Source organism: Amblyomma mixtum, chromosome 3 (genome assembly GCF_055824585.1).
Source record: "Amblyomma mixtum isolate Tamu chromosome 3, ASM5582458v1, whole genome shotgun sequence".
NCBI classification, from domain to species: Eukaryota; Metazoa; Arthropoda; class Arachnida; order Ixodida; family Ixodidae; genus Amblyomma; species Amblyomma mixtum.
In genome coordinates this window covers 16,312,642-16,339,538 of record NC_143014.1, presented here as the reverse complement: position 1 = coordinate 16,339,538, position 26,897 = coordinate 16,312,642, and the positions used below count along the sequence as shown (strand labels likewise).

At 49.2% G+C, this 26,897-nt stretch overlaps 1 protein-coding gene across 3 annotated transcripts in view; it reads right to left on the bottom strand.

Moving 5' to 3' along the window:
* LOC149349319 (transcription elongation regulator 1-like) overlaps nucleotides 1-26,897 on the bottom strand; it is a 179,519-nt gene that overhangs the window by 115,019 nt on the left and 37,603 nt on the right. For all 3 annotated transcript variants that reach the window (XM_089578254.1, XM_089578256.1, XM_089578253.1), the window contains 4 exons: nucleotides 25,267-25,431; nucleotides 24,106-24,330; nucleotides 4,494-4,796; nucleotides 3,674-3,825 (listed from right to left, as the gene is read on the bottom strand). In XM_089578254.1, coding sequence (XP_089434380.1) covers nucleotides 3,674-3,825; nucleotides 4,494-4,796; nucleotides 24,106-24,330; nucleotides 25,267-25,431 — 845 coding nt within the window. The remainder of the gene's footprint in view (nucleotides 1-3,673; nucleotides 3,826-4,493; nucleotides 4,797-24,105; nucleotides 24,331-25,266; nucleotides 25,432-26,897) is intronic.

Sequence of the window (26,897 nt, the reverse complement as noted above, 5' to 3'; positions counted from 1 at the left end):
TTCTATCCTGTCTGTGGAGTTAGACGTCCTCATGCTTTGGCGTTTCTTAATCAGATCTTTGGTCTCCTGAGATAGCTTGCTGGTATCCTGTCGAACCATCCTACCACCTACTTCTGCGGCGCACTCTGTAACGATAGCTGTAAGATTATCATTCATTGTTTCAACACTGCGGTCGTCTTCATCAGTTAAAGCGGAAAATCTGTTTTGCAGCGACATTCTGAATTCCTCTACCTTCCCTCTTAATGCTAACTCGTTAATAGCCTTTCGCTTCACCAGTTTCCTCCGTTCCCTCTTCAAATCTAAGCTAACACGAGACCTTACCATTCTGTGGTCGCTACAACGGACCTTACCGAGGACCTCCACATCCTCTACGATGCCAGGGTGTGCGCACAATATGAAATCTATTTCATTTTTAGTCTCACCATTGGGGCTCTTCCAAGTCCACTTCCTGTTTGCTCGTTTGCGGAAGAAGGTATTCATAATCCGTAAATTATTTCTATCTGCGAACTCTACTAATAACTCTCCCCTACTGTTCCTAGAACCTATGCCATAGTCACCTACCGCCTTGTCTCCAGCCTGCTTTTTACCTATCTTTGCATTAAAGTCGCCCATCAGTACAGTGTACTGTGATTTTACTTTGGTCATTGCCGATTCCACATCCTCATAGAAGCTTTCAACTATCTGGTCATCATGGCTTGATGTAGGCGCGTAGGCCTGCACCACCTTCAGCTTGTACCTCTTATTAAGCGATGGCGTAGAGGTATTATGCGGCGATGGCGTAGAGGTAGAGCATCCGCCTCGCGTGCAAGAGGACCGGGGTTCGAATCCCGGTGCCACGCAATTCTCCACCGGATTAAAAAAAAAAAAAAAAAAGAAACTCCGCGTGTCGATGGAATTGCATAACCAGGCTTGGAGTGCGGCCTGATTTCGGTGACCAGAACCGACAACGCACTTCCTCACCAGAACAGGATTTGGCCACCCTGGTGTAGTACTTGGCCACAACCTTCTATGAACAAACCAATTAACCCTCGGCCCTCAGTCCCCAGCGGCTGCGGAGCAACTGACCAAGGCGGCGGTCAGATCTGTGACGCAGCGGAGGGTGCTAAGAATCTCTGGCTCCGGACAGGCCGCCATTGGAAACTGAACCTGGCAACGTTTAACGCAAGAACCTTATCAAGTGAGGCTAGCTTAGCAGTGCTATTGGAGGAATTAGCCGGTATTAAATGGGATGTCATAGGGCTTAGTGAGGTTAGGAGGACAGATGAGGCGTATACAGTATTAAAGGGCGGGCATGTACTGTGCTATCGTGGATTAGCAGATAGGCGAGAACTAGGTGTGGGATTCCTCATTAATCAGGATATAGCTGGCAACATCGAGGAGTTTTACAGTATTAACGAGAGAGTGGCAGCTATCGTAATTAGGCTTAATAAGAGGTACTGTTATATATGAACAGACAAAAAAAAAGCAACAAGAACACACCCGCTTATTGCTCCATGCATGTTGCCATTGCGAGCACCGGGGCTCCCCTCAAGTGTCCCGGCACTCTGCCAAGTTCGCCCACCCTTGCCGGAGTTCCCATCAAAAGACAAACATGCCGTGATGTTATCAGCCCAAAGCATCTCTGCCCAAATGATCGCAACCGCGCTTGTGTGAGAGAGTGTTGCACAGCAGCAGCTCTTCCCTCCACCTTCTGATAGCGCTTGGTTCACAAGGCCGTACCCTCCCTCGCAGATGTCGCCATGCTGGTGCATTTGTGGAGTTTGCACATCATTCAGTTCAAAGTACTAATGACTACTAAATTAGTAGCAATTAGTAATTAGTACTAATGAAAGTCTAATGAACTTCATCGTTATAAGCAATATATATTTATAAATGGTTTACACTGTACCATATTCACTCGCATAATAGGCACACCCCAGTTTGGTTGCAAAAAATCAGATTTTTTTATTTCCACACATAATAGACACACCCCGAACTTGGCACTGTGATCAATACTGTATTTACATGATTTTAAGCTGCCTTGAAATCCATGATTTCAAGCCAACTTCCTGCGATCTTTTTAATATCTGTAGTGTAGACTTACTATGGATCTGATGTGTGTCCTTACAAAATACAGTAGAACCCCGCTGTTACGTTCCTCACTGCTGCGTTTTCCCGGCTGTTACGTCGTTTTCTTCGGGTCCCGGCATAGCTTCCATAGGATCCAATGTATTGGGAACCCCGCTGTTACGTTGTAGCCGAGGAAACGATCCCGCATGATACGTCGCAACCGGGCTCCCCGAACCCGCCCGGGCAATGCGCGCCAACCGGCATTTTGATTTTTGACGAGTCTTGGCCAGGCTTGGCTACGGAACTGGCTGCAAGAAGCCGCACGCGAGTTGGAGAGGCCGCCACTAGATGGCTATCTGCCTCGCGAACGCCGAATGCCGCGATCTTTATCATGGGAGGTGGTGACGATGAGGCGCGCGGCTGCGGTCGCTTATCTGTTTTTCTCAGCCAGCGTCCACTTACGCAGTTGTTGCGACGCGCGTCGTTTCTTTTCTTTCACTCTTTCTTTTTATCTTTTAACTCTCCTCTATCTGCAAGTGACAGCGGTGGTGGCTCGGCTGGAGCCAGTCGGCAGGCCCGTGCAATTTCCTTTTCATCCTTCTCTCAGTCGCAACAACATCTTTATCGTGCTTTGATGGCGTGATAGCGTTGCGTAAGCGGAAGGCGCTTTCCCTTGAGGAAAAGCTGGACGTACTAAACGCAGTCGACAGGCAGTCAGGGCGGCCTACGCGGAGCAGCGCGGTGAGCAGCCTACGAACATTTCAGTGCTTGACGCTGTGCACAACGTCGCTTCAGCGTGGACTGCAGTGAGCGCGTGAACTGCACAGCACTGCTGCGCGCGGTGTGGCCGCACCGCAAAGCGACGCTGACAGCAATGCGGCCTTTGCTATTGAGAAACGCGTAGTTCTTTCCAGCGAGCGAAAGAAACTGCAATCCACCATTCTCGATTTTTTAAAGTCCTAGGGTCAATTTGCGGAAATAAATTGTTTCAAGTCAAAGCTGCACTGTTTTCATTAATTTTCGGTGCTTTCCTCACTGTTGCGTTTTCCCGGCTGTTACGTTTTTTTTCCCCGGTCCGGTGAAAAACGTATGAACGGGGTTCTACTGTATTTTTTTACTTTACAGACTTCATCGCCTTTTTCTTTTTTGTAACTGAAATGCAGTAGTACAGCACTCTTGCCGCCAGAAGGCTTGCTTTCAACAACAAAAAGAGCAGCCATCAACAGCGCTTCCACGCACTTTTCCCTGTGATGAACAGGGCAAGATTACTGCACAACCAAATCAGCTGGATGCAGTGTGCCTACGTGGCAGCCTGTGTCTGCTTTTTTTCTTTCTTTTTTTCCTAATGGTACCAGACAGCCCTCGTACCAAGCGAGGCCGGCATAAAACTGTGTCGTACAATCAAGGTTTTTAAAACATTATCTCTATGGGGGTTTTCTTGGGACCCAACCGATTCGCCGTAAAATGTGGGTCGCCACATAACTTGAAAATACTTCCACAGAGCAGAAATTTGGCTGTAGCAGCATTCACTGTAATGAGGTTTGAAGACACTTTTTTGGTGGCCTACTTGTGCTTCAAGTAGAAAGTGGCAAAGCGGAACAAAAAAAATGACATTCACTCTCACCTTTGCGACTGCGGGCTTATCTGCCTGTGCTGCGTCTGGAATACCCGAGTCAGATGTGCTTCGGGATTCCCCACTTGCAGGGATAACCGCAGCCTTGGTTGCATCAGCACTCCCAGAGCCACTCCCATCCGACGCCCCAGCTGCCAGAGCCTCTGCAGAGCACAACAGCACCCAGTGAGCATGCTCCTACTGCCACAGCCCAACTGATGTGCCTGCTGACAACCCCTGCAACGACCCCCACCTTCTCAAGCTATGCCACAAAGGCTCCATGCAAGCATAGATGGCCAAACCCTATGAAGGAAAGTCACTTAACTAACAAAGCACCCCAAGACCAACTAGTCACCAAAAACTGGCTTCAGCTCTACCAACACATACTCACAAAACAGTCTAAAATACCATACAGACACCTACAATGCAAATCATTAAGGTGCACTCCTGATAGTTCAAACATAAATCCTGATATGCATCTACTGTAAACATCTCAGTATACTCTAGAAGCTACACCTGTCACTCCCCACCTCAAAGAAGTGGCATGCTCTTTTCTAGATGTTGATGCCGAAGAACTGTAGCACCAACTCTGCGGTGCAGTATGGGTACAATAAACGCATGACTCTGGCTCAAATGCAAGCTAATATTATCGCTTGCGGGTGGAACATGGCTGAGGGCGAAATTGTCAGGCCTATTTTATCTCAGCAAACTGACTTTTTAAAGTTTACGTATTGTCCCACCAGGCCAGAAAATCGGTCCACGAGTGCATTTTCACACTTTTTGCATTCATTCCCAGGGCACTGTGTAACCAAACTGAGAATGTGGTACGCACTCTCCAGCTCAATGATAGCTTCAGGACGGTCCCAGGTTGACTGCTGAGTGCGCGTGTTGTGATAATAGCTCTTCCCATCCGCAGTCTTGTGTTCTGTCCACTGCGCAGCTCGCTCACGAAGCTCGGGGTCCACCGTGGTGACCACTGCAGCAGGGGTGGCCGGGGTGGCGGCCACCTGTAGGGCAGGCAGTGCAGCAGCAGGAGATGGCACGGGGGTCACGAAGGGTGGCAGGCCCAGCGGTGGCCCAAATGGAGGTGGTGGCAGGCCAAGGTTAGGAAATCCAGGCGGCACCACTCCTGCAACTGCAAATGCCTCCTGGTCTCATACCCTGCTTCAACGCATGCTGAGAAGATGCGCAACTCCAATAAAAACATAGTAACACCTGTTTAAACTGCAACACCACATCCAAGGTCAAAATCATGTCTGATCCGCCAACATTTCAATTTTCGTCTTTCTTGCTCGCTACAAGGGGACCGGACACTCAACGAAGGCAGCTGTGCGGAGTTACCGGAGTTCGTGGTCACTAAGAATCTTGTTTGGTTTCTGGTTTATGGAGGTTTAACTCTTTCCCTACCGCGCCCATTGAGCATCGTTAGCCCGCTAACGATCATTTCATGCCCCAATTTCGGAACCTTCTGCGTTGCTAATGACCACGCTGCAGATACAGCTTGTAGGCAAAGGACCAAAGTTTTGTTTCCGATGTAGTTTCCGTTTGTCCCACGAGGGGGCACTTTCTAACAGCTGCGAAGAAATGAAGATGCGGACCTACGCTCATGGCCCGCGAGGCGACGGCGAGGCAGCGCCTCGACGTCCCCACGTGGGAGACCTAAGGCCCCGTCGGCGAAAGCTCTGCAGGACTATGAATAAAGTTGTTACCAACCAACCAACCTGCGCTCATTGCCCGCCATGTTGCCTGCAGATGCCTTCGCCGCTCGACTTCGGAACCTTCCGCGTTGCTTACAGGCACGATGCGCATCTGGCTTATGGCCGGAGAACTGAAGTTTTGTTTCCAATATATAGTTTTTTTTTGCCCATACAAAATGGCATTTTTCGAAAGCGCTCCGCAGATGCGGTACCATCAAAGTCGCTTGGCAGCCTCCACATATGCACTATGCACTCTGAAACATAGCAAATCTCAGGACTCTGTTTCGTCTGCGAGTGATTTAATCGACGACCTGTGCAACAACAAGCCTTAAAATGTTTCAAAGTGCTGAAGATGACTCACTTTTACATCGGTGATGATGGAAACCAGCCTGAAACACAGGCAGCCGTGCTCCAACGCACAACTATACGGTTTCCAATTACTGTTTTGCAGCAAGAATACCATTCAAGATAGAAATGATCTTTTTTGCAGATAGTATCCAATAGAGTAACAAACATTTTGCATATTTCAGAAAATTTTTAACATTTTTTTTTTTCTTTTTAAATACAAGCGTGTTTTTGCAAGTTTTGTTCACTTTTCTCCTAAAATCTTGTCGTTAGCAAATAAAATTTTTTGTTGCAACATACAATTTGTTGTTTACACTTATATGAATAGAAAGCACCTTTATTCAGCTCGGTTTTTTAGTTATTTTAATAAATACTGAATACAATAGTTTTTACAGAAAAAAAAATGTACTGAAACCTTCAGAAAATGGTCATTTTCCCCATGGCACTGAAAGAGTTAAAGGGACACTGAACCAAACTTTTGGAGCTCCTCTTTTACACGTAAACAAGAGCCTGACTGCCAAAATTGATAAATGCGACAAGCATTTTAGCGAAAAAGGCGGCTAACGTTTTTTTTCCCGATTTATTGCCGTATCATTGGACCTGGCGGCCGGCCATTACACCTGCGTGCCCACCGTGCGGATGTGAGCTGTTGAACGTTGATTAGTACACAGACGTGAAAGACAATACTGTAAGCGTAGGGAGCTTCGCACTAACACACATAGATATGCAGATGTCCATGTGTGCAAAATACGTACGTTTTACATATGGGTCGCTCAGCACCGATACCAAGCGAACAAACTCGGCTTATCTAAATTCAAAGTAGCGTTCAGAAGACTACAATAAGCACTTTTAGTCACGTAAGTGATTTCATCGTTGTAGAAGGTAAGGTAACTGCCACAGTCTTCGATACGCGGGTGCACTGCCACAACGCTGCCATCATGCAGGCAGACTAACTTCACAGACTTGCAAAGCTGCATGGCAACTGCTCGTGACATTTACCATCAGAAAATGGCGTTGTGAGTTTGAAACACCACCTTCTTTTTTGTCTGCTAGCTTACACTTCCAAAAAAGGCTGTGTAGTTTTCGTGCTACACTACGCGTAAAAGAAATGCATTCATGTAGGTGGGAGGTGCTACACTTTTTCTACATTGGCAAAAAGAAAAATGGAGTCATGCGACACTGGCTACACTAGTGTAGCCAGTGTAGGTAGAAAAAAATAGCCCAACTGTCCAGTAGTGGTGACAGTCGGTCTGCAGGGGTCTTGGACAGCGAAAAGGCTTCCAAAAGAAACTCTCTATTAGGCTGACTTGCGCCCAAAAAGAACTCGGCAGCGAGGTAGCAACAAGCATGCTCAGCGGTCATCGAACAGAAAGCTTGACACTCTCAGCTGCACTCAATTTAAAGCTGATACAGTTAAAACTGGATTTAACGAAGTTGAGGGGAGCCGTGAATTATTTCGTTAAATCGAGAACTTCGTTAAATTGAATGAGGCATTTCTTGGGCACATAATTCGGTACATTCGATTATATGATATGGCGGCATCCAGAAAGCTACCGCAGCATCGTATTTGTGAAGCGTAAATGCTCCCAAAATGAAACTGCGGACCGTGGAAACGGCCGGCGCCGCTAGCGCGTATGAAAAGAAACAACAAAAATTCTTACTCAACAAGAAAGGCCCGAGGGGACTACAAATTTACTTTCCATCAAAGAAGTCGGTGATCTTTGCCTGCGTGCGCTTTGTGAGCAACGGCCGCACCGATTTCTCGTAGGTCTGAAGTGTGTCCAGCGCGTCTTCCGTCCCCTCGTGTGCGCCGGCAAAATGTCGCAGCAGATTGAGAGCATCCATCACCTGACCTGGTGTCGGCACGGGAGCTTCGGCACCTGCAGGGTCGTCGGCAGCGTCTTCAGCCGTCACTCCCTCCACGCTTCCTACAAGCCGCAACATATCGGCATCAGTCAAAACTTCCGTTGTGACTGCGTTTGCGTCGGCGTTCACGTAGTCTGAGAAACTTATGCCTGTGGGCACTTCATCCACAGAGCGAAGGTGTTCCCAGGCATCTTCATCCTCATGCACGGCGCTTGCGCAGTCCGGACCAGCTTCGGCAGTTTCAGGGCCTAGTGTACCGAAACCGGCAGTCCTGAAGCAGTTGACAATTATCGACGGCCTCAATGCTCTCCAAGCCGCCGCCACCATCTCAACCGCCATAAAAATATCTATTTTCATCTCGCCCTTCAGCTCCAGGTTGAGCAGAACTCTGTCAACAACTTGACGCTTGTATGCGCACTTCACGCTATTAATTATCCCTTGATCCAAGGGCTGAACCACGGACGTTGCGTTTGGGGGGAAGTAGCAGAGCTCCACGCTGGTCAGCTCAACCTCTGCAACGTAGTGGGCCGTGCAGTTACCCAGCAACAGGCACACTTTCCTTTTCTGGCGACACATGTCGCTGTCAAATTCCTTCAGCCACGTAGCGAAAATGGCACGCGACATCCAAGCCTTTGAATTGGCAACGTACTTCACAGGAAGCTTTTTGGTGCCTTTAAAACAGCGCGGCCTCGCACTCTTTCCGATGACAAGCGGGTCTCGTTTGTCGGTGCCGTCCATGTTGACGCACAGCAAAAGAGTCAGCCTTTGTTTGCTGTGTTTGCCACCGTGGCACGCCTGCCCCTTCAGGGCGAGTGTTTTTTTAGGCAGCATTTGGTAGAATAGACCGCTCTCGTCGGCGTTGTAGACATCGCTGGGGGCATATTTTCCCAGAATGTCGGGCACGTTTTCAGACTGCCAGTCGCCGACTACAGCCATGCTTACGCTGCTCGCTTCACCGCTGAGCACTTTCCCGACGATGCCGTGTCGTTCTTTGAAGCGCGACAGCCAGCCAGGACTTGCCTTGAACTCGTCGCCCAGCAAGCACGCGAAAGAGCGAGCTTTTTGTTGGAGCAGGTCTCCACTCACGGGAATATTCTTCACCCGCAAATCCATAAACCAGGCGAAGAGGGCCTCTTCCATTTTGCTTTGAGGAGTAGTCTTCCGCGTTTTTTTGCACGAGAGATTCCCCGACGAAGTGGCGCGGAGAATGTCATCTTTCCCTTTCAATATTGTGGAGAGAGTACTCGCTGGAATGCCATGTGCTGCAGCCACGTCACATTTCTTCTGTCCACTTGTCACAGCACGAATTATGTCCGCTTTCTCGTCCAGGGTAAGCCTTTTTCGTTTCTTGGAGGGCTCCATCTGCTAGTCAGGAGGGTTAGCGGCGCGCTTGCTCGCACACACCACGTCCGCGTTCACAATAGCAAGGCTAGACTGATGGAGGCCTAACAAGCTGAGCTTGACAAAGACGTGCGTTCAAAAGCACGGGGAAATATCCGCACAAGAGCGAACACAGAGCACAACACACAAACACGCACCAAAAAAAACATGCAAACTGCAACAGCGCCATCTATGAAATATGGCACGAAACTTTTTTACTGCTGGCGCCATCTCGTGAGCTCGACTCAAAATTAAAACTCGTTTTGCGCCGCGCAGTTTGAAAAAAGCGGCGGGCCGAAGATGCTCCGCGCTGTTACCGTTGACTCGCAATCAATAAATTTTGGAGTGCTGTCTACAAAATAGACCAAAAATTAACACTTTTTCACCTTTATTTCTCGAAAAAAGGTTCGTTAAATTCGGACAGATCACGGAATCGGTTTCGTTATTTCGGGTTAGTCAAAGCATTGAACCCTATGGGCGTCTGAGGGGGAATCAGGATACCTTCGTTAAATCGGGATTTTCGTTAAATCGAGTTTCGTTGAATCGAGTTTTGACTGTAGCGAACTTTCGAGATATGCGCGCAAAGTTACCCCAACATTCTATTGTAGAATCGGCTCCGCCTGCTTGCAATCAATCGAGATTAATCTGGTCGAGTCTTGCATCACAAACAAAGCGGCGTGCCGGCAGCTTTGAAGAATGAATAAACACTACAAAGATTGGCGGCATTACTCCCCTCTCAAAGAAGCATCGACCCGATGCTTTAAAACGAATAAGATGATTAGAAACAAATAAAACACACTGTGCACAATAAACGCTGAGTGGAAACACACCGTCTGTTAGCGCACATAACAAGGCTTTAGATGCATGACATGGACAACTTCTGGTCGTACACAGCGCCGCTGGGACGACTTCATAGCCCAGTTCCCCTAGCCGACTAAGAACTTCGTACAGGCCGAAATAAAGGCACAAAAGATTTTCACTCAATCCGCGGCAGTGAATGGGCGTCCAAACCCAGACTCGGTCTCCTGGCTTGTATTACGCGGTGAGTCTTCGTAGGTTGTAGCATCTGGCGTCTGTCCACTGCTGGTCTGTGATTCGTAATCAGGCAAGCCTTCGGGCTTCTGCGTGTTGAAGGCGGCGGCGACGTCGATGTTATCTTCTTTGGTAACGTTGGGCAGCATGGCGTCTAGCAGGGTCGTGGCCTCCCTGCCATGGACGAGCCTAAAAGGCGTCATCTGGTCATCTGGGTGGTCTCCTGCACTGCAGTGTATGTAGGCGAAGACGATGTAAGGCAGGATGACGTCCCAGGTCTTGTGTTCGGCATCGACACACACGTTGAGCATGTCAGCGATGGTTTTGTTCAGGCACTCCGTCTGTCCGCTGGTCTGTGGATGCTATGCAGTTGTCCTTGGGTGGCTTGTTTGGTTGTAGCGCAGGATGGCTTGCGCCAGTTCTGCCATGAACATGGGATGTTCTCTGTCCATATGTCCTCTGTCAGTGATGAGCACATCGGGGGCGCCGTGTCACAGAAGAATGCACTCCACGAAGAATTTGGCGACTTCTGCTGCTGTTCCATTCGGCAGGGCTTTTGCCTTGGCGTAGCGGGTCAGGTAGTCTGTCGCTATAATGATCCACTTATTTCCAGTTGAGTTCGGAAAGGGCCAAGCAGGTCCATGCCAGACCAATAGGGTTCAGAAATCCTGCTGGTCAAGTGGAAGGGGTCTTTCTTCACTGACAATATCGGCAGGTTCTCGCATAATGTGCAACATCGGCAGACAGTTGGAGCCAGTGATACTTGTCTTGAATGCGGCGGAGGCTGCGAGAAAACCTGAGATGTCCAGCTGTCGGCTCGTCGTGTGAAGCCAGAAGAACTTCTCCGCACAGACTTGCAAGTACAACAAGGAGGTAGGCTGTTTTGTTCGCTGCGAAGTTCTTCTTCACGAGGACATCACATTCTGCACATAGGACTAAGACAATCCTCTCTTGAACGAGGCGGGGGGTGGAGTAACCTTGCCTTCCAAGTACTCGATGAGGCGTTTTAGGTTGGGGTCCGAGCACTGCTACTGTGCAAAAGAGCTGGAGCTGATCGGTCGCTGCGTCAGCTGTTCCACGTGATACTGTGGTGCAGTTGTTTGCGAAGTGCAGGATCTCGTGGGACGATGACATTCGAATGACGTGCTGTGGGGTCGCAGCAATGAAGATGACAGCAGCGCAAGTAAGGACGATGGCACAAGTGTAGACAAGTTGTCCAGTGATTAAGGGGAAACGAGGGTCAAAAAATTGGCATAATTTTGAAAATTTTAAATTTGCTGTTTTTGCTTGTATCAGCTTTGAACATACTACTTTTGTGCAGCAGAATATGAAAGCATGATTTGTACGAGAAGTTAGTCAAAAACACGTCCAAATGAGCCGCGGTGACCGAAAAAGTCGCGCGTGCTGCCCAATTTTGGCCATCTTTGAGCTGCCGCCGATTAGGGCAGTGGCACCGTCTAAGCCTTGTTTCAACAGGCACATCAGTCAGTTTCGTTTTTTTGCGGGAAAATATGAAAAAAAAAGCACTTTTTTTCCGTGTCTTCCGAACGCTCCTGATGTCACGTGACGCGAACCCGAGGCCGCCCATTGGTTGTCGCCGTGCAGTAGAGCCACCCCAACAGTTTCGTATCCGCTCGCGTTGCATCGTCTCGCATGGATATTCAGCATTTGTTTTCATTATCGGAGGTTTTTCTATGATGGACGAGAAGAAATGTAACTTTCGCCTCCGCAAGAGCCGTACTGCATGTCCGTACAAGGGCAAGCGCAAACAGAAGCGAAGGACAGCCACGAACGCGGCGGACGCTGCAGGCTCCCTACGTCAGCGGAACTCCAGCATGCTTTCCAGAACTGCAAAGTCAAGCACGTCTGATTTTATCAGTGACACTTTCGACTTCCTGAGCGCGTCGGAGAAGTTGGCAGCGTTCCAGGATGACGAGATAGCAGACAGTAGGACCGGCGCAAGTGTCGTTATCTGCGAAGTTGAAGCGATGACCCGACTCGTTAGCGGTGCCATGTACAGAACGTGCGGGAAGTGCGAACTCTCAGTGATTGAGGTTGAAAACAAGCGGAAAGGCCTCGCTTCTCTCCTGGAGCTTAGGTGTACTACAAATCGTGCATGCTCGGCAGCAGCAATTTCTGCTGTGTATACGTCGCGATGTGCTGATGCTAACAGCCGTGAAGGCAGCAACGCAGAGTGGTACAGTGGAAAGGCCAAGCGGAAACAAGCGGAAACCACCAACCACGCACTCACCTCCATGCGTGCGTGGTTGGTGTGGATGCCGAGAGACTGTTTTGGTCGGATTTTTATTACCGTATTTACTCGCATAATGATCGCACCCCCAAATTTTGTAGCCAAAATTTAATTTTCTTTATTTCCCACGTAATGATCGCACCCCGAACTTGCTGCTTTAATTTGTCGACGATGATCGTACTTGCTATCTGTCTGACAGATGGCACGTGCAGATGACCATCTTGCTCTGTCAGCATTGCAGCGGCAGTCGCCTGTTGGCTGACCTGCAGTCACATGGGCAGCCTAAATGCAGTTATGCTTAACCGCGGATACCAACTTGTCTGTGGTAATCTCGAATCACGGTTCGCCATTGTCGCAAGGCTCGCCACCGTTCTGGGTTGAGGTGCAAAGAAGTGATGCGGTGATCGGGCTAAAATTTATTGTTCACGTAAATAATAAGCCCTGGGATACAGGAGCGTCAAAAATAAATCCTCCTTGAGGATCGCTGGCCTGTACCGAGTTGCTGGTAGGAGTAATAACAACAATACAAGCTAGTTTTACTTTCGCAGCCACATAGCAGCTGCCGCCGTTTCAGCGCAAGCGACCCGATCTGCTTGCACGCCAACTCCGCTGCTAAGGCGTCGCTGAAATCGATCGTATATATTTCTTTTAATATGAAACAATTAGGTTGTCAGTAAGGCAGCGCCATAAGTAGAACATTCATTACAACGTTGGTCAGTTCAAAAGCGCCGTCCACTGTGGCTTCGATATGAAACAAGTTAGGCCTAGCGACGACTAGGGAGTACAGAGCGCCGTCGTCCGCCACGCTTGCGGGCGGCATCATTGCGGTAAGCTCACGGAACCTGGTGCTGCGAGCGTTCCGAATTTGTCGCCTACTTTAACGATCCGGCAGGGACCAAATATTTTTCGGCGTAACGGCGGTAAAATGCGTAGCTTGAGCGCTGCGGGACGCTGCTGTTGTACGCTGTTGCTGCGCCATCGGAAGAGATCGAAGGCTGCATAAAAGCGCCGTCGCGCAGCACTATACACACTGCCTATTTTGATGCGTTGCTCTTGGAACGTGATTTAGTGCGAAGAAAGTACGTTCTTGAAGCGGGCCAGCTCGGGCGCTTTCCGCACTCGGTTAACGACGTAAGCCGAGATCGCTGAGCTCAGTTCGCGATAACTGCGTTTAGCGGCGTAACTGCGGGTAGCGCGCCCGAGTGACAAGGGTAGTCTGACCTGCAACTTGTTTGCGTTTTCGGGGCTCAAAAATGTTTTGTTAAAAATTTACCCCGCGTAATGATCGCACCCCTAAATTTGCGTCATTTTTTTTTTTTAAAGTGCGATCATTATGCGAGTAAATACGGTAACTTTCAATTCAGTAAATTAGTGTTTTTGCCCATTTTTAAAGTTTGTGCACACAATTTTTTCCTGTTGTACTTCTTGGATCACAATGAAATTTTGCACAGATGTTCCTTAGGGTGCATAGTGTGGAAATCCTGTTTATGTAATTAGTCTCACCATATTTTTAATAGAGTATCATACCAACAGATTGAAGTGCAAAAGAAAATGACACCCTAATTTTCATGAATTTTTTGGCTGAGAAAGATGCAGACAAAAATATAATTCCATCTAGATTTCAACATTCTGTGGCTTGTAATGAACTACCCAGGGTGTTTTAAAATGCTCTGTCATAATGATTACTAAGAAAATTGTGTACACAAAAAAGAAGTTAATATACATTTCATAGTGCATAAAAACTTTTTCAGGAGTGTCTCCCCTTAAGGGGGGAGATGGGCCTTGGATGCGAAAAAATCGCCAAAAAATCGATTTTTGGAAAACTGCATTTTTCGAATCTGCAACAATTATTCTACCGATTTGTCTAGTTTCTCATCTCCTCGATTAATATTTGAGCCGTAATATCAATTCATAACAAGCCTCGGGGCTAATTTCGAGTCAGCGTTCACGCCAAAACAGCGCGCTTTCAAAAAAGTACAGCTTCCGTCTCACGCCCGTGCTCATGGCGATCTTGGTATCGTTTGAAAGAGCGGTCTTTCCTCTTCAAATTGCGCGCGCCAGGCTCCCTGTTCCGCCGATTGGTTGAGTAAAAAATAACAAATAAAAAAGGTACCCACGCGCGTTCCTATTCGCTAGTCTGTGCACGTGACGAAAAGGGATCGCCTGATTGGCTGAGCTTGCTTTCTATTGTCTGCTGCGCACTTCGGAGGCGCGCCCAGACGCCATTTTGACAAGTGCTGCCGGCCTTGGAAATTTTGCTGTGATGCCGACGCCGCTGCCTCAAGGCACAGATATGGCAAAAAAAGGAAGAAGTCGTTGATCGCAAATGTCAAGAAACGTTCTCCGGCGTTGCAAGACATCGACGACGAGCGAAGTTCAGCGTCAAGTGCCGGAGTCGGCGAGCCTGCGGTGCCCGTTGTAAACAAGTAGGCCTAGCAGGCCCACCGGGTGGAAGCGCTCCCGAGATCGGCCGTGTTCGTCAGGATACAGCAATGCTGACGCCTTGCAGTGTTGTGGGAGTGAAGAAGAACGTATACTCAATACTGCACGAGCTGTCGTTAACTGCAGCAACAAAACGTATGACTGATTTGACCGCCAGCGATGCCCCGGTCAACCTGCTTGATCAGACCAGTTTCGCTGTGATTTGACTGGACTCGCTGAACGGCCTTCTTTTTTTGAAACTAAATGCTAGACATGCGGCGGCAGCGTTAGAATCGACCGTGATCGGGATTACGGTGCTGCTGTGAAACTCATCCTCTCGTGTTGTAACTGCGGCGACATGGGATCGTAGCGGAGTTCACCGCGCGTGAATGGTACACGAAACGTCAACCACTTTGCAGTGAACATTCTGACTGCGCACGCGATGGTGAGCACCGGAAAGAGACAAACTGCGCTCAGTGGCATTTTCCGAGCAATGAATATTTACAAGCGCCTGTCCGATAAACTCCTCGAGCGTTGTGCAAGAGGGAAAACGCAAAACAATGAGTGCTTGCATTCCCTCCTATGGGCACTGGCACCAAAAGAGAGAGATGCATCTATCTCTCATTGGTGTCCAGACAGCTGTAGCAAAAGCAGTATTGAAGTTAAATATGGGCTATGAGAGGAGTTCAGCGGGCATTCTGAGCGAGCTAAGCATGAATCCTGGCATGCGAAGTGCCCAGCGCATGGCTGAGAAAGACGGACGTGGTTCAGCTGCGTCTGCAACCAAGCGTGCATCTGCTGAAAAGGTGCAGCACACCATGAAGAAGCGCCACAAAGATTGTAATCATCAGAGAGACTATGCTCCTGGGGCATATTAATGATTTGTCACTGTGAATGTATTGGTATTTCCTACTTTTCTTGATTAAAAAATGACCTCTATTTGTTTTTGCTGTTTTCTCAAAATCAGAATTTTGGGGTCTCAGCAAGTCTGCAAACACAATATTTCGGCACCTATTGCAGATAGAATAATAATTTTTTTTCAGCATGAAGCCAAATATGAGAAGCACGCAAGGTTGGGAGCAGATTTTTAAATTTCTTCTTCAAAATTTTTTAAATAGCTTTTTTTGTGACCACTACATTGCTGTTTTTTACCTTTGGACTTCATTATGCAATAAAATAAAAAATAATTGTTTAATCAAAAAACTGCTTCAAACATTGTGTTCCTTATTCTTTCCTGTGTCTAGCAATGTGTTAACTTAAGTTTTTCTTCAGTCATTATTTTTCAATTGTTCTTGCAAGAATTGGAACAATTAGGGTAATTATCTCAAAAAATACCGTATTTACTCGCATAATAGGCGCACTTTTTTTCCAGAAAATCCGGCTCAAAGTTAGGGGTGCGCCTATTACGCGGGGTAAAATTTCCGGAAATTTTTCGGCTCGCAAAATTCAACATGCCGCATAAACGCACCCGTGTACGGGCCGCATCCTGTTTTCCCGAAGGAAATACCGTATTTACTTGCATAATGATCGCACTCGCGTAATGATCGCACCCCCGAATTTTGTTGGCAAAATTCAGCTTTTTTTATTCCCCGCGTAATGATCGCACCCCGAACTTGCCGCGGCAATTTGTCGACGATGTCAAGTCTAGCTGACGATGATCGTACTTGCTTATCTGTCTTACACATGGCACGTGCAGATTACCGTCTTGCTCTGTCAGCATTGCACCAGCAGCCGCCTGTTGGCGGACCTGCGGTCACACGGGCAGTCTAAATACGGTTATGCTTAACCGCAGATGCCAAACTTTACTACTTTACTGCGGTTATCTCGAATCACGGTTCGCCGTTGTCGCAAGTCTCGCCACCGTTCTGGGTTGCGGTGCAACGCAACTAAGTGACGCGGTGATCCGGCTAAACTTTATTGTTCTCGTAAATACAGTCGACGACCGATTTTTCGGACTCTCTAGGGACCGCGAAAACGACCGAAAAATCGGGCAGTCCGGAAAATCAAATTTCACCGAAAAAATCACGAACTTTTTACCACTATGCCGGAGAAAGCGGTCAGTTGTATTGCACACATTCTAAAGCTACTCATGACTATATTTCTCCGCGCGACATACCGTATAAAAGCGTATAAGGGCCGCTTTTTTTTTTCCCAGATTCGAGGGCCAATTTTCGGGGTGCGGCCCATTCACGCGATGGGCGAAAAAAAATTTTTCTTAAGTAAAAACACACCAACCAGGGAATGAGCGACATTTATTCTACGTTCAATCGTCACTCGCGAAGTATTTAGACTCCTGAGCTGGTGCTGCGCTCTGGTGCACGCTCATGCCAAAAGAAGCCGCGCAGCATGTCCGCTGTCAACGCGTAGCCGTTGTTCCGAAATTCCATCACATAGAGGAGCAGCTCTTCCAGTTCAGGAAACTCGCACGGCTTGCCTCGGAAAGCGCGCTTTTTGCAGCTTGTGTTTCTCTTTTGGTTGCACCATCATCGGACGCACTTCTCGGCCAGGTCGAATTTCCCGCCCGCCGCACGCTTACCGACCGCGTTCGAGAGCTAACTCCCAGCCGTGTAGCTTAAGGTGCTTGCCCATCGCGCTAAAACTGTGAAGCTCGGCGGCAGCACGCGAAAGCCACTATCACGGCGAACGCGCTAACACGCATGCTAACACGCCACGAAAGGCTGCAGCTGGCGATACTGATGCCGACGTGAACAGCGGAAAGTCGCGACGGAGAAAAAAGTTGATGATAATGATCACGGCGCCATGCATAGACGGCACTTGGAAGCTCCGGTGCGCGCACGTGACCTCCGCGAACAGCGCAGCGCCGGAGCAGATCGCGGCCGCGATAAGCGCGCTTCGATCGCGGAGGCCACGGCGTGCGCGTAGCCTCCGCGATCAAGCGCTCCGCGATCGTATTCGCGTTCCGTGTTCGGGACTAAAGACTCGGCACAGATGAGTTCCGTGAACTCAGACTACGGTTCATGTTCGTGCGGCGGAAGACATTCAAGGACAGTACGAATTCGAAAACGCGCGAGCGCAATGTGCCGACGCGCGGAATTTCAGCGTCGCAAGAGGCTCCCTTTAAGATTGAATTTCGTTTTGTTTGATCAAGTTTTCGATATCTCCTGCAGTCTGAATTAATGAGGTTCCACTGTACACATTATATGGCGGCTTGGGTACTGGCAGCGAGTGCGAACGAGGTCCGAAAAATCGAGTGGTCAGTTGCGGTGCGTCCGAAATTTCAAGCGCTCTTACACATTGGCTCTATGGGCCATGTTGCGGTGCCGCGAAAAAGTCCGAATAATCAAGCATGTCCAAAAAATCAGGCGTCCGAATTTTCGGTCGTCGACTGTAATAAGCTCTGGGATACGGGAACGTCAAAAATGAATCCTCCTTGAGGATTGCGGGCCTGTAATACAAGCTAGTTTTACATTCGCAGCTGCCGTTGCAGCGCGAGTGACCCGATCTGCATGCATGCCATGCTGCAGCTCCGCTGCGAAGGCGTCGCTGAAATCGATCGTATATATTTCTTTTAATATGAAACAATGAGGTTGTGAGTAAGGCAGCCAGCGCCATAAGTAGAACATTCATTATAGCGTTGGTTAATTCAAAAGCGCCGTCCACTGTGACTTCGATACGAAACAAGTTAGGCCTAGCGACGACTAGGGAGTACAGAGCGCCGTCATCCGCTGCGCTCGCGGGCATCACCATTGCGGTAAGTGTGCGGAATCCAGTGCTCCGTGTGTTGCGTACGTGTCACCTAAGTACAATGATGCGGCAGGGACCGGACATTTTTCGGCGTAACGGCGTTAAAATGCGTAGCTTGAGCGCCGCGGGACGTTGCTGTTGTACGCTGTTGCAGCGCTATCGGACGAGATCGAAGGCCGCATAAAAGCGCCGTCGCGCAGCACTATACACACTGCCTATTTTGATGCGTTGCTCTTGGAACGTGATTTAGTGCAAAGAAAGTACGTTCTTGAAGTGGGCCAGCTCTTGCGCTTTTCACCGCACATAGCGACGTAAGCCGAGATCGGTTCGCGATAGCCGCGTTTAGCACCGTAACCGTGGGTAGCGCGCCCATGTGATAAGGGTTGTCTGCCTGCGACTTGTTTGTGTTTTCGGTGCTCAAAAATTTTTTTTTTTTAATTTACCCCGCGTAATGATCGCACCCCTAAATTTGCGTCAATTTTTTTTTTTTTAAAGTGCGATCATTATGTGAGTAAATACGGTAATTAAAAAAATATCTGTGTAAGGGCCGCACCCAAACTTTCCACGATCCACGCAGGAATGGCATTCGAAATGCATGCGCCGTGGCCTCCGCGATCGGCTCCGGCTGCGAGCAACGTGCGCTTGGTCGCGGAGGCCACACACGCGCACAGGAGCTTCTAGGTGCCGCCCACGGATAGCGCCCAAGGTCAAGCTTATCGTCATCATCAACTTTTTCGTCCGCCGCAAGCTTTCGCTATTCATATCGACATATGCATCACCAGCACCAGTTTTTTTATGGCTGTCAAAGGGCCGGTTTCTGTCGTGTTAGTTCATTCTGTCGTGTTAGTTCATCGTAGTTGTGGCTTTCTCGCGCTGTCGCCGAGCGTTGCTACTTTAGCACGACGGACAAGCGCCTTAATAGCTACACGGCTGGGAGTTAAATCTCGAACACGGCAAGCATGCGGCAGGCCGGAAATTCGATGTGGACGAGAAGTGCGGCAGTTGCGACTGCGCCATGCCTAAATTTTCGTATGCGACTCGTATCGCCGCGGTTTTCGGGGTCCTAAGTCGGGAAGGTTTCCGGCTGACGAAGCTTTCCAAACAGACGTTTAAAGTGAGCATCCCTGAAAACTGTGTGCGGCTGTTCCACGCGATGTCGTCGTGCGTGCTGTGGGCCAGCAGCATCTGCGACAGCAGCAGCACTAGTGAGGACCAGTAGTAAGTTAAGCAAGAACTTTGTTAAAATAAAGATTGTGGGGGTGGGGAGGCGTCGGCTTGCAATCGTGGAAATACAGTATTGATCAGAGTGCCAAGTTCGGGGTGCGCCTATTATGCGCGGAAATAAAAAAATCCGATTTTTCGTGACCGAACTGGGGGTATGCGAGTAAATACGGTAATTGGTTTACAAAAAAAGTAATTGCAGTTTTGAAATACACTAAAAAAACTGCACAAGCACATTAAGTTTCATCAATGTTGGTCGGTAAATAAGGGAAATACCGTAAAAACCCGCGTATAATACGAACCCGAATATAATACGGGGCTAAGTTTTAGAGACGCGAAATGGGGAAAAAAAGTTTCACCCGCGTATAATACGAGTGTTAAAAGCGCGGTTATACGGCAACGTAGCGTGCGCGCGCGGCACGGCGACGTCACGGCGGCTTCCGGCGCGGTCTGACGGCGCCCGGCGCGTAATGCAGCTGGCTGCATTTCGCGCGGGCCACGCCGAGAGCGCACCGAAGCCGCCCACCCAGAATGCACCGCGCGCGCCTCCCACGCCACTCCTCCCCTCTACCCTCTACCCCCTTCGCCACTCGCCTCCATGCATGCGCATGCGCTGCCTCGCGTCGGAGCGGCTGTACTGTAGAGCTCCCGAATTGCGCCTGGCGTAACGTCGCCGATCTGATGTATCCGACCACAACCGGCTCTCGCCCGCACGCCGAGAACATCGGAGCACGTACATTGTCAACAGGCGCACGGCACACCGCGACCCCCCTACGCACCCAACGGATCAACAAAGAAACAACGTCGTGACGTCGTTTGTCGAGAGTAACGAAGCCAAGCCGTAGCCACGCGCCAATAGCAAAGCCAAGCCGTAGCCACGCCGCAAAAACGAAACCAAAACTTCGAGCAACTTCTAAAATTTTTGTTCAGATCCGCAAATAGTACGAGGCGGAAATTTAGGACGCTAATTATGGGAAAAAAACCTCTTATTATACGCGGGTTTTTACGGTAGTTTCAAGACCAGTCTCCCCCCTTAACATTTTTGGTTTGGAATGTGCCCACGGGCATGCCTTTTCTTTTTCCTCCTGACATGCGATACGGGGGGCGGGGGGAGGTAGACTCGCATTCAAGTTGGCTTACAATCATGTTTCAGCGCTGTCCCAGATGGCAAGTCGTGACGGCCTCTCTGTTCTAGCACAACAGTGAGCATCAATGCGTAGCACGCCACAAATTGTCCATTCCGTTACTTTTCTCCCTTGTTTTTCCCCTTTCGTCTCAATGTGGCTGACCATCAACGCAGGCTGTCCAAAGGGGTAAGCTCCCTCACGGGGAAGCGGAGGGACCGTCAGGAGTGCCACCTAGACGGCTACGCGGAATTCTTCGTAGCCAGCAACAGCCTCTTCTGGATTCGGTAAGCACTGTGAGCAGTTGCAGCCACATGCTCTCACAGCCTCCCGCAGCATGCGCGCGTAAGACACTACACTGCCGCACTTCTGGTTCTGGGCAGCGAATGCACACTCTCGCCACCTCCCCCAAGCAAACGCTGGCTTTGTCCCAAGAATATGGCGGGCATGGGCAGACACAGGCTCACCACCAATGCCCCTGCCTAAGTCGGAAGCTTGTTGTTGGTAAGCCATGCTTTCAGAGGAACCAGCTCAAAAAAGGACAACGGACAAGGAAGAAGAGGGACAACACAGACAGAGGCACTGATCTGTGCGACTCTCCAAGTACAGTGAAAGCTCGTTAATTCGGAAAATCGGATAATTCGGTGCGCACACGAGGTCCCTACAATTATACATAGGAGTCTATGAGGCGAAACTCTTGTAAACTCGAACAAATTTTGCCGTGCGTTGGTTAATTCGACTTCACTCCACAGCCCGCCAAGCCGGTGCACCGAGAGCAAAAAGAAAAAAACACTGCCACGAGCGGCGCTACTGTGCGGCTGGTAGGCCATCCGTATGGTCATCGTCATCAGCAGCGTGAGAGAGGGCGAGGGAAACAAGGTCAGCGGCGGCCGAAGCGGCCAGCGTCTTTCTTTGTGCTATGTTGTGTCGCAGCAGTCGTGTTGGTGTCGTCCGCTTAACCCTATCGAAAGCAAGTCTCGTTTTGGCGTGTGTCATCGTTTCCGCGTGTTCTTGTTGCTACGATCACGGTTATTTAACCGTAAGGCGGCGCCTTTTTTGGTAACTGCGCACTTTGTCAGCGTGTTTACTGCACTGCTTTCGAGTGGGTAACGCGCAGTGCCTGCACGCCTCGCCTTTGTATCCTGTCAGCTGACCGAGGATGAAATAAAGTGACAGGCGCTGCCAACGACGATTCGTCAGAAGGTGACGATTGTGAGCAGTTGCCCCAAATGCCGAAGCGCACAGTGAAAGAAGCAGCCTTGTTCGTGCGGGATGACTTCTGTGAATAAATCCGTGACGGTGCGTGTGCCGCGGAGCACCTGGCAGCTGTTAGAGCTATCGTATTTGCTCAAATTCGCTTGAAAAAGCAGACGACGATAAAATATTTCTTTGCCAAATAAAGGTATGTCCTGTTGCGGTAAACAGTTTTTTGTTGCTCATTCGATAATTCGACATTCGGATAATTCGACAATTTCTCGCAGTCCCGTCAGTGTCGAATTAACGAGCTTTTACTGTATTACCGTATAATGCGGAATATAGGTCGAGGCGGAATATAGGTCGACCCCCTTACCTTGAAGCAAAAAAGTCAACATAAAAATTATGAGGCACAAAACTTCGTTTTATTCACTGGTGCCACCAGACTCGTAGCCTCCTCATTCGTCCGAGCTGTCTAAGCTCTCGTCCGAAGACGACTGCTTCGCGCTGGCTGCGTCCCACAGCATGTCGTCCTCGGTACAGTCCAACGAGTTCAAGAAAGCAAGTCCAAGAAATGCAACATTTCTTGAATGCCCACACCACCATATCGTCGGGCAGCGAGCGCCAAGCCTGAGCCACCCAGGTGGCCACAGTGGTGAGAGGCGGCCTGCGCAGCCGGCCGGTGGGAGTCTTTGGGTTGTCGCCCGCCATCCACTGATTATAGAGTTCACGCACGCGGTCTTTGAAGGGCTTATTCAGCACGATGTCCAGTGGCTGAAGTGTTGAAGTCATGCCCCCCGGAATGACAACGAGCTCTGTCCTCCCATCGCGGAGAGCCTGCTTCACACCGACGGTCAAGTGCCCGCGAAAGGCATGCAACACGAGCATGCTCGGACACCGCAGGATTGCGCCAGGTCGTTGATTCCAGATGGTGTTAATCCAGTTCACCATGAAATTATATATGGGGGCAGCTTTCTGCCGTCTGCAGTGCACGCGAGCATTACCGTCAACGTTAGGCCGCGTCGGTCGACAAAGAGGAAGGAAAGAAACGTCAACATGGAAGTGGTAACGATGCAGATGCCAAAATGTCCGCAGCTCGCACATGTTGCCAGACAACTACCGTATTTACTTGCATGATGATCGCATTTTTTTTTTTTTTAAATTGACGCAAATTTAGGGGTGCGATCATTACGCAGGGTAAATTTTTTACAAAAAATTTTTGAGCACCGAAAACACAAACAAGTCGCAGGCAGACAACCCTTATCACACGGGCGCGCTACCCGCGGTTACGCCGCTAAACGCGGTTATCGCGAATCGATCTCAGCTTACATCGTTAACCAAGAAGGTAGAGTGCGAAAAGCGCAAGAGCCGGCCCACGTCAAGAACGTAGTACTTTCTTCGCACTAAATCACGTTCCAAGAGCAACGCATCAAAATAGGCAGTGTGTACAGTGCTGCGCGACGGCGCTTTTATGCAGCCTTCAATCTCGTCCGATAGCGCGGCAACAGCGTACAACAGCAACGTCCCGCGGCGCTCAAGCTACGCATTTTATCTGACAATGCTGACAGAGCAAGATGGTAATCTGCACGTGCCATCTGTCAGACAGATAAGCAAGTACGAGCATCGTCGGCTAGACTCGACATCGTCGACAAATTGCCGCGGCAAGTTCGGGGTGCGATCATTATGCGGGGAATAAAAAAAACTGAATTTTGCCAACAAAATTTGGGGGTGCGATCATTACGAGAGTGCGATCATTATGCGAGTAAATACGGTATTCAGTTTGTGCCCAAGGCCGGTATATAAGTTGAGGGGTGACCTTTTGGTAATAGTTCTTGGGAAAAAAACCTCGACCTATATTCCGCACTATACGGTAATTTTTTTGTACTTTGGGATCATTTTGAGCATAAATATTTTGAGGAGAGAGAGTGTGAACAACGCTTAGTAAGAGAAGCCGTTTTTTTGTGATTTTTTCCTGCAATCTCAAGACCCCCGTTAAACACGATACTGCATTCACTGTAGTCAGCACTATGCAGCACCATGCACCATGGTTTCAGTGGGGCTCACCAGTTTGCTGTGCTCCTGCATGCTTGTTTCTAGTCACTTGCTCAAGTGCCATTCCAGCTTAGGTGTGGCGCAAGTGTTAACAAGAATGCCCGTCTGGTGCAGAGGTTCCTTTAGATTTAGGCTCTGGTCACCTGAGAGACCTACCTGGGGGCATCCCAAACGGTGGTGGGGGCAGACCAAACGGTGGCGGCAGGCTGAATGCGGCTGCAGGCACAGCCAGGGGGGGCTGCACCAGGGCTGACAGAGAGCCAGGACTGGGAGGCGGCACCCCCTTGGGGGCCTCCTGGGCGGCCGGCCGATCGGGCGGGGGGTCCCCAGCAGCCGCCGCCACCGGGGGAGCAGGGGCTGCAGCAGCAGGCTGCTGCTCCCCTGCATCCATCAATGTATTCATTTGACTGGCAGAGAAAGTTTTGTATCCCGCATGCACACAATCTCTGAAATGCTCAAGAAGCCTACCACGTGCTATCCTATGCCAAAACACACAGGCAGTTCAGACTTCTTTTCTATGTTTAAGGGGGGAGATCGAAGGTGAACATTTTTGCTTTTTGGTGTACAGCAATGAAATCTGGCATGCTTATTGGGAAGTCCACTGAATGAATAAATATACAGAATTTCTCTAAAACACCTTCATTAGCTGGCTTTGACACTACAAGTTTTTATATGCTTCCCTGCTGTACCAAACTTGCAGAAAGCCTAGCGGGGCAACACGAACATGGTAGAGAGCCTGCAGTCAACTCTTTTTAAGTTTTACCCACAGGAATGAATGGACAATACAGTGACTTTTTTCTAATGTTTCTAGCAGCCTTATTAAGAATTATATCCATGCTTGCATAATGCACTCATTTTCATCTTTGTTAAATTAGTGACAGAGAAAAAATGAGTCTAGCCCACTTATAACAGCCGCAGTTATAACGAACGCTCGCTTATTACAAACCATTGAAATATGCATTAGGGCACATTTCCCGAGCCTGCCCTACACGTTGGTGTGCTTGCGCAGCAGGCAGTGCTAAATATGCGAGTGAAGTTTGTTCTGTTTATAATAAATAAGTGCTGCACAAACTGCACGCAAATACCGCACACCCCTGATTGTGCCACCAGCATTTCTTTTCATTTTCTTCCAGTGCCATAAGCCCTAAAGACTCAATCTATACGTACAAAAATATACCACTGTAAAGTGAATCACACTATTACACATGTACGTTCAGTCAAAAAATAATGCCAAGTCTGATTAAGAGACACCTTTTCAATGCCTTCTGATGATCGAAAAGTAAAACTGAAAGAGCTGAGTAGAGTATTCTCATTCACCGTGCCCTTGTGTCGTGGGGGGCTTGTCAGCAGTCTGACTTTCCATGCTGCCAGTGGTGACTTGCTGTGACGTCGGCAGGGCGCTGCTGCTTGTCACCACCTGGACTGATGTGGCAGGGCTCGTGGTGGATGCAACCGGAGGTGTCGCCACTGCTGGCGTGGATGCTACGGGAGACCAAGACATTGTGTTGCTGCAAGGGCAAGCATCCCGGCTGGCTAACTGTCATGCCTAGTATGATGTGGGATGGCGTTAAGGCCAGTCAGAATTATGGCAAAGGTCAATTACTATAGCTGCATATGCGCAAACTTAGCAATGGCATTTAAAGCCATTCAAAGGCAATTTTTTGCAAGATCACAGCTACATGATGCCTAAATCAACCACGGGAACAGGCTGGTTTCATAATTCGGTATGCAAGAATAGGCAATACAATTTGGTTATGTAGGAATGCACATATCAAATCCCTTTTGTGGAAACATCAGCAGCAAAACAGGAACTGTGTAACCAGTAAAACAGAGAACGAATGTACGGGAGGGGGACACCGTCTCTCAGCTGTAGGCTCGACTGGAAAGAACCAGGTGCAAAAGTCAACAAAGAACGGCCAAGTACTAACCTCCTATTTGCTTATGATAGTGCCCTGCAAAGTAATTCAGATGAGAAACTGCAGTGCATGCTTGGGGAGCTGAGCATGCACGACAGTAGGATTTAAAAAGGGAGCACCAATACAAGGGTCAGTTCTGTTCTGCGTTATCGCAGGTTGTAGGGTCTGCTCGCAGGCAGCTCAAATCCCGCGCCGCTCACCGCGAGTAGCCTCGACCCCTTCTTCCTGAGTGGTGGGGTGGGGGGAGCGAGGCTAGGATGAAGCCTTCTTAAGGCGCGACCGCGAAGGCTAGCTCTCTCTCTTTTGGACCAGCTCTCCCGACACCTGACCCCCGCTGCCCAACGACGCCCGACCCTCTGCCATGTGAGAATAAACCTTTTCTTACGAAGTCCTGCCTCGAGTGACTGCCTGTGCGCCCCCCGCGCAGAGGAATCGCCCACAAGGTGTGGGCTATGAGGGACACTGTAGCGGAGCGCTCCAGAGTAATTCAGACCACCTGGGGCTCTTTGACACGCGCTGACACTGCACAGAACACAGGTGGCTTCGGTGTTTTGCCTCCACAGAAACGTGGCTGCTACGGCCGGTATCGAACCCAGGGCCTTCGGCTCAGAGAAAGAGGACTTTATCAGACAGGACAATGATGATGGTGTGTATTTTGTTCGCACAAGGGGTGCCTGTGGCCGCCAAAGAGCCACAAGCAAGGTACAGGTTCAAGACAGTACTTAACTAGATTCAAGATTCAAGTAGGGCTCAAACACATACAGACTACACCTGACTAGACAAAGAAGTAACAACTGTGGATGTAGACCATGAGAGAGGAACAACCGGGAGAATAAGAATGGAGTAAAGCGCATTTGGCAGGCACTGTCAAACGGCAGCCTGCCAAGACCTATTTTCTTTATTTTTAGTTCAATCCTAATGAAACTGTACCATCTTGCTCAGTTTTTAACACTGATTTCAACAATGAAATTACCTTTCTCAAAGATTCGTCATTTCCCAAGATAATTAATTTTAATTATTCATTCATTAGTA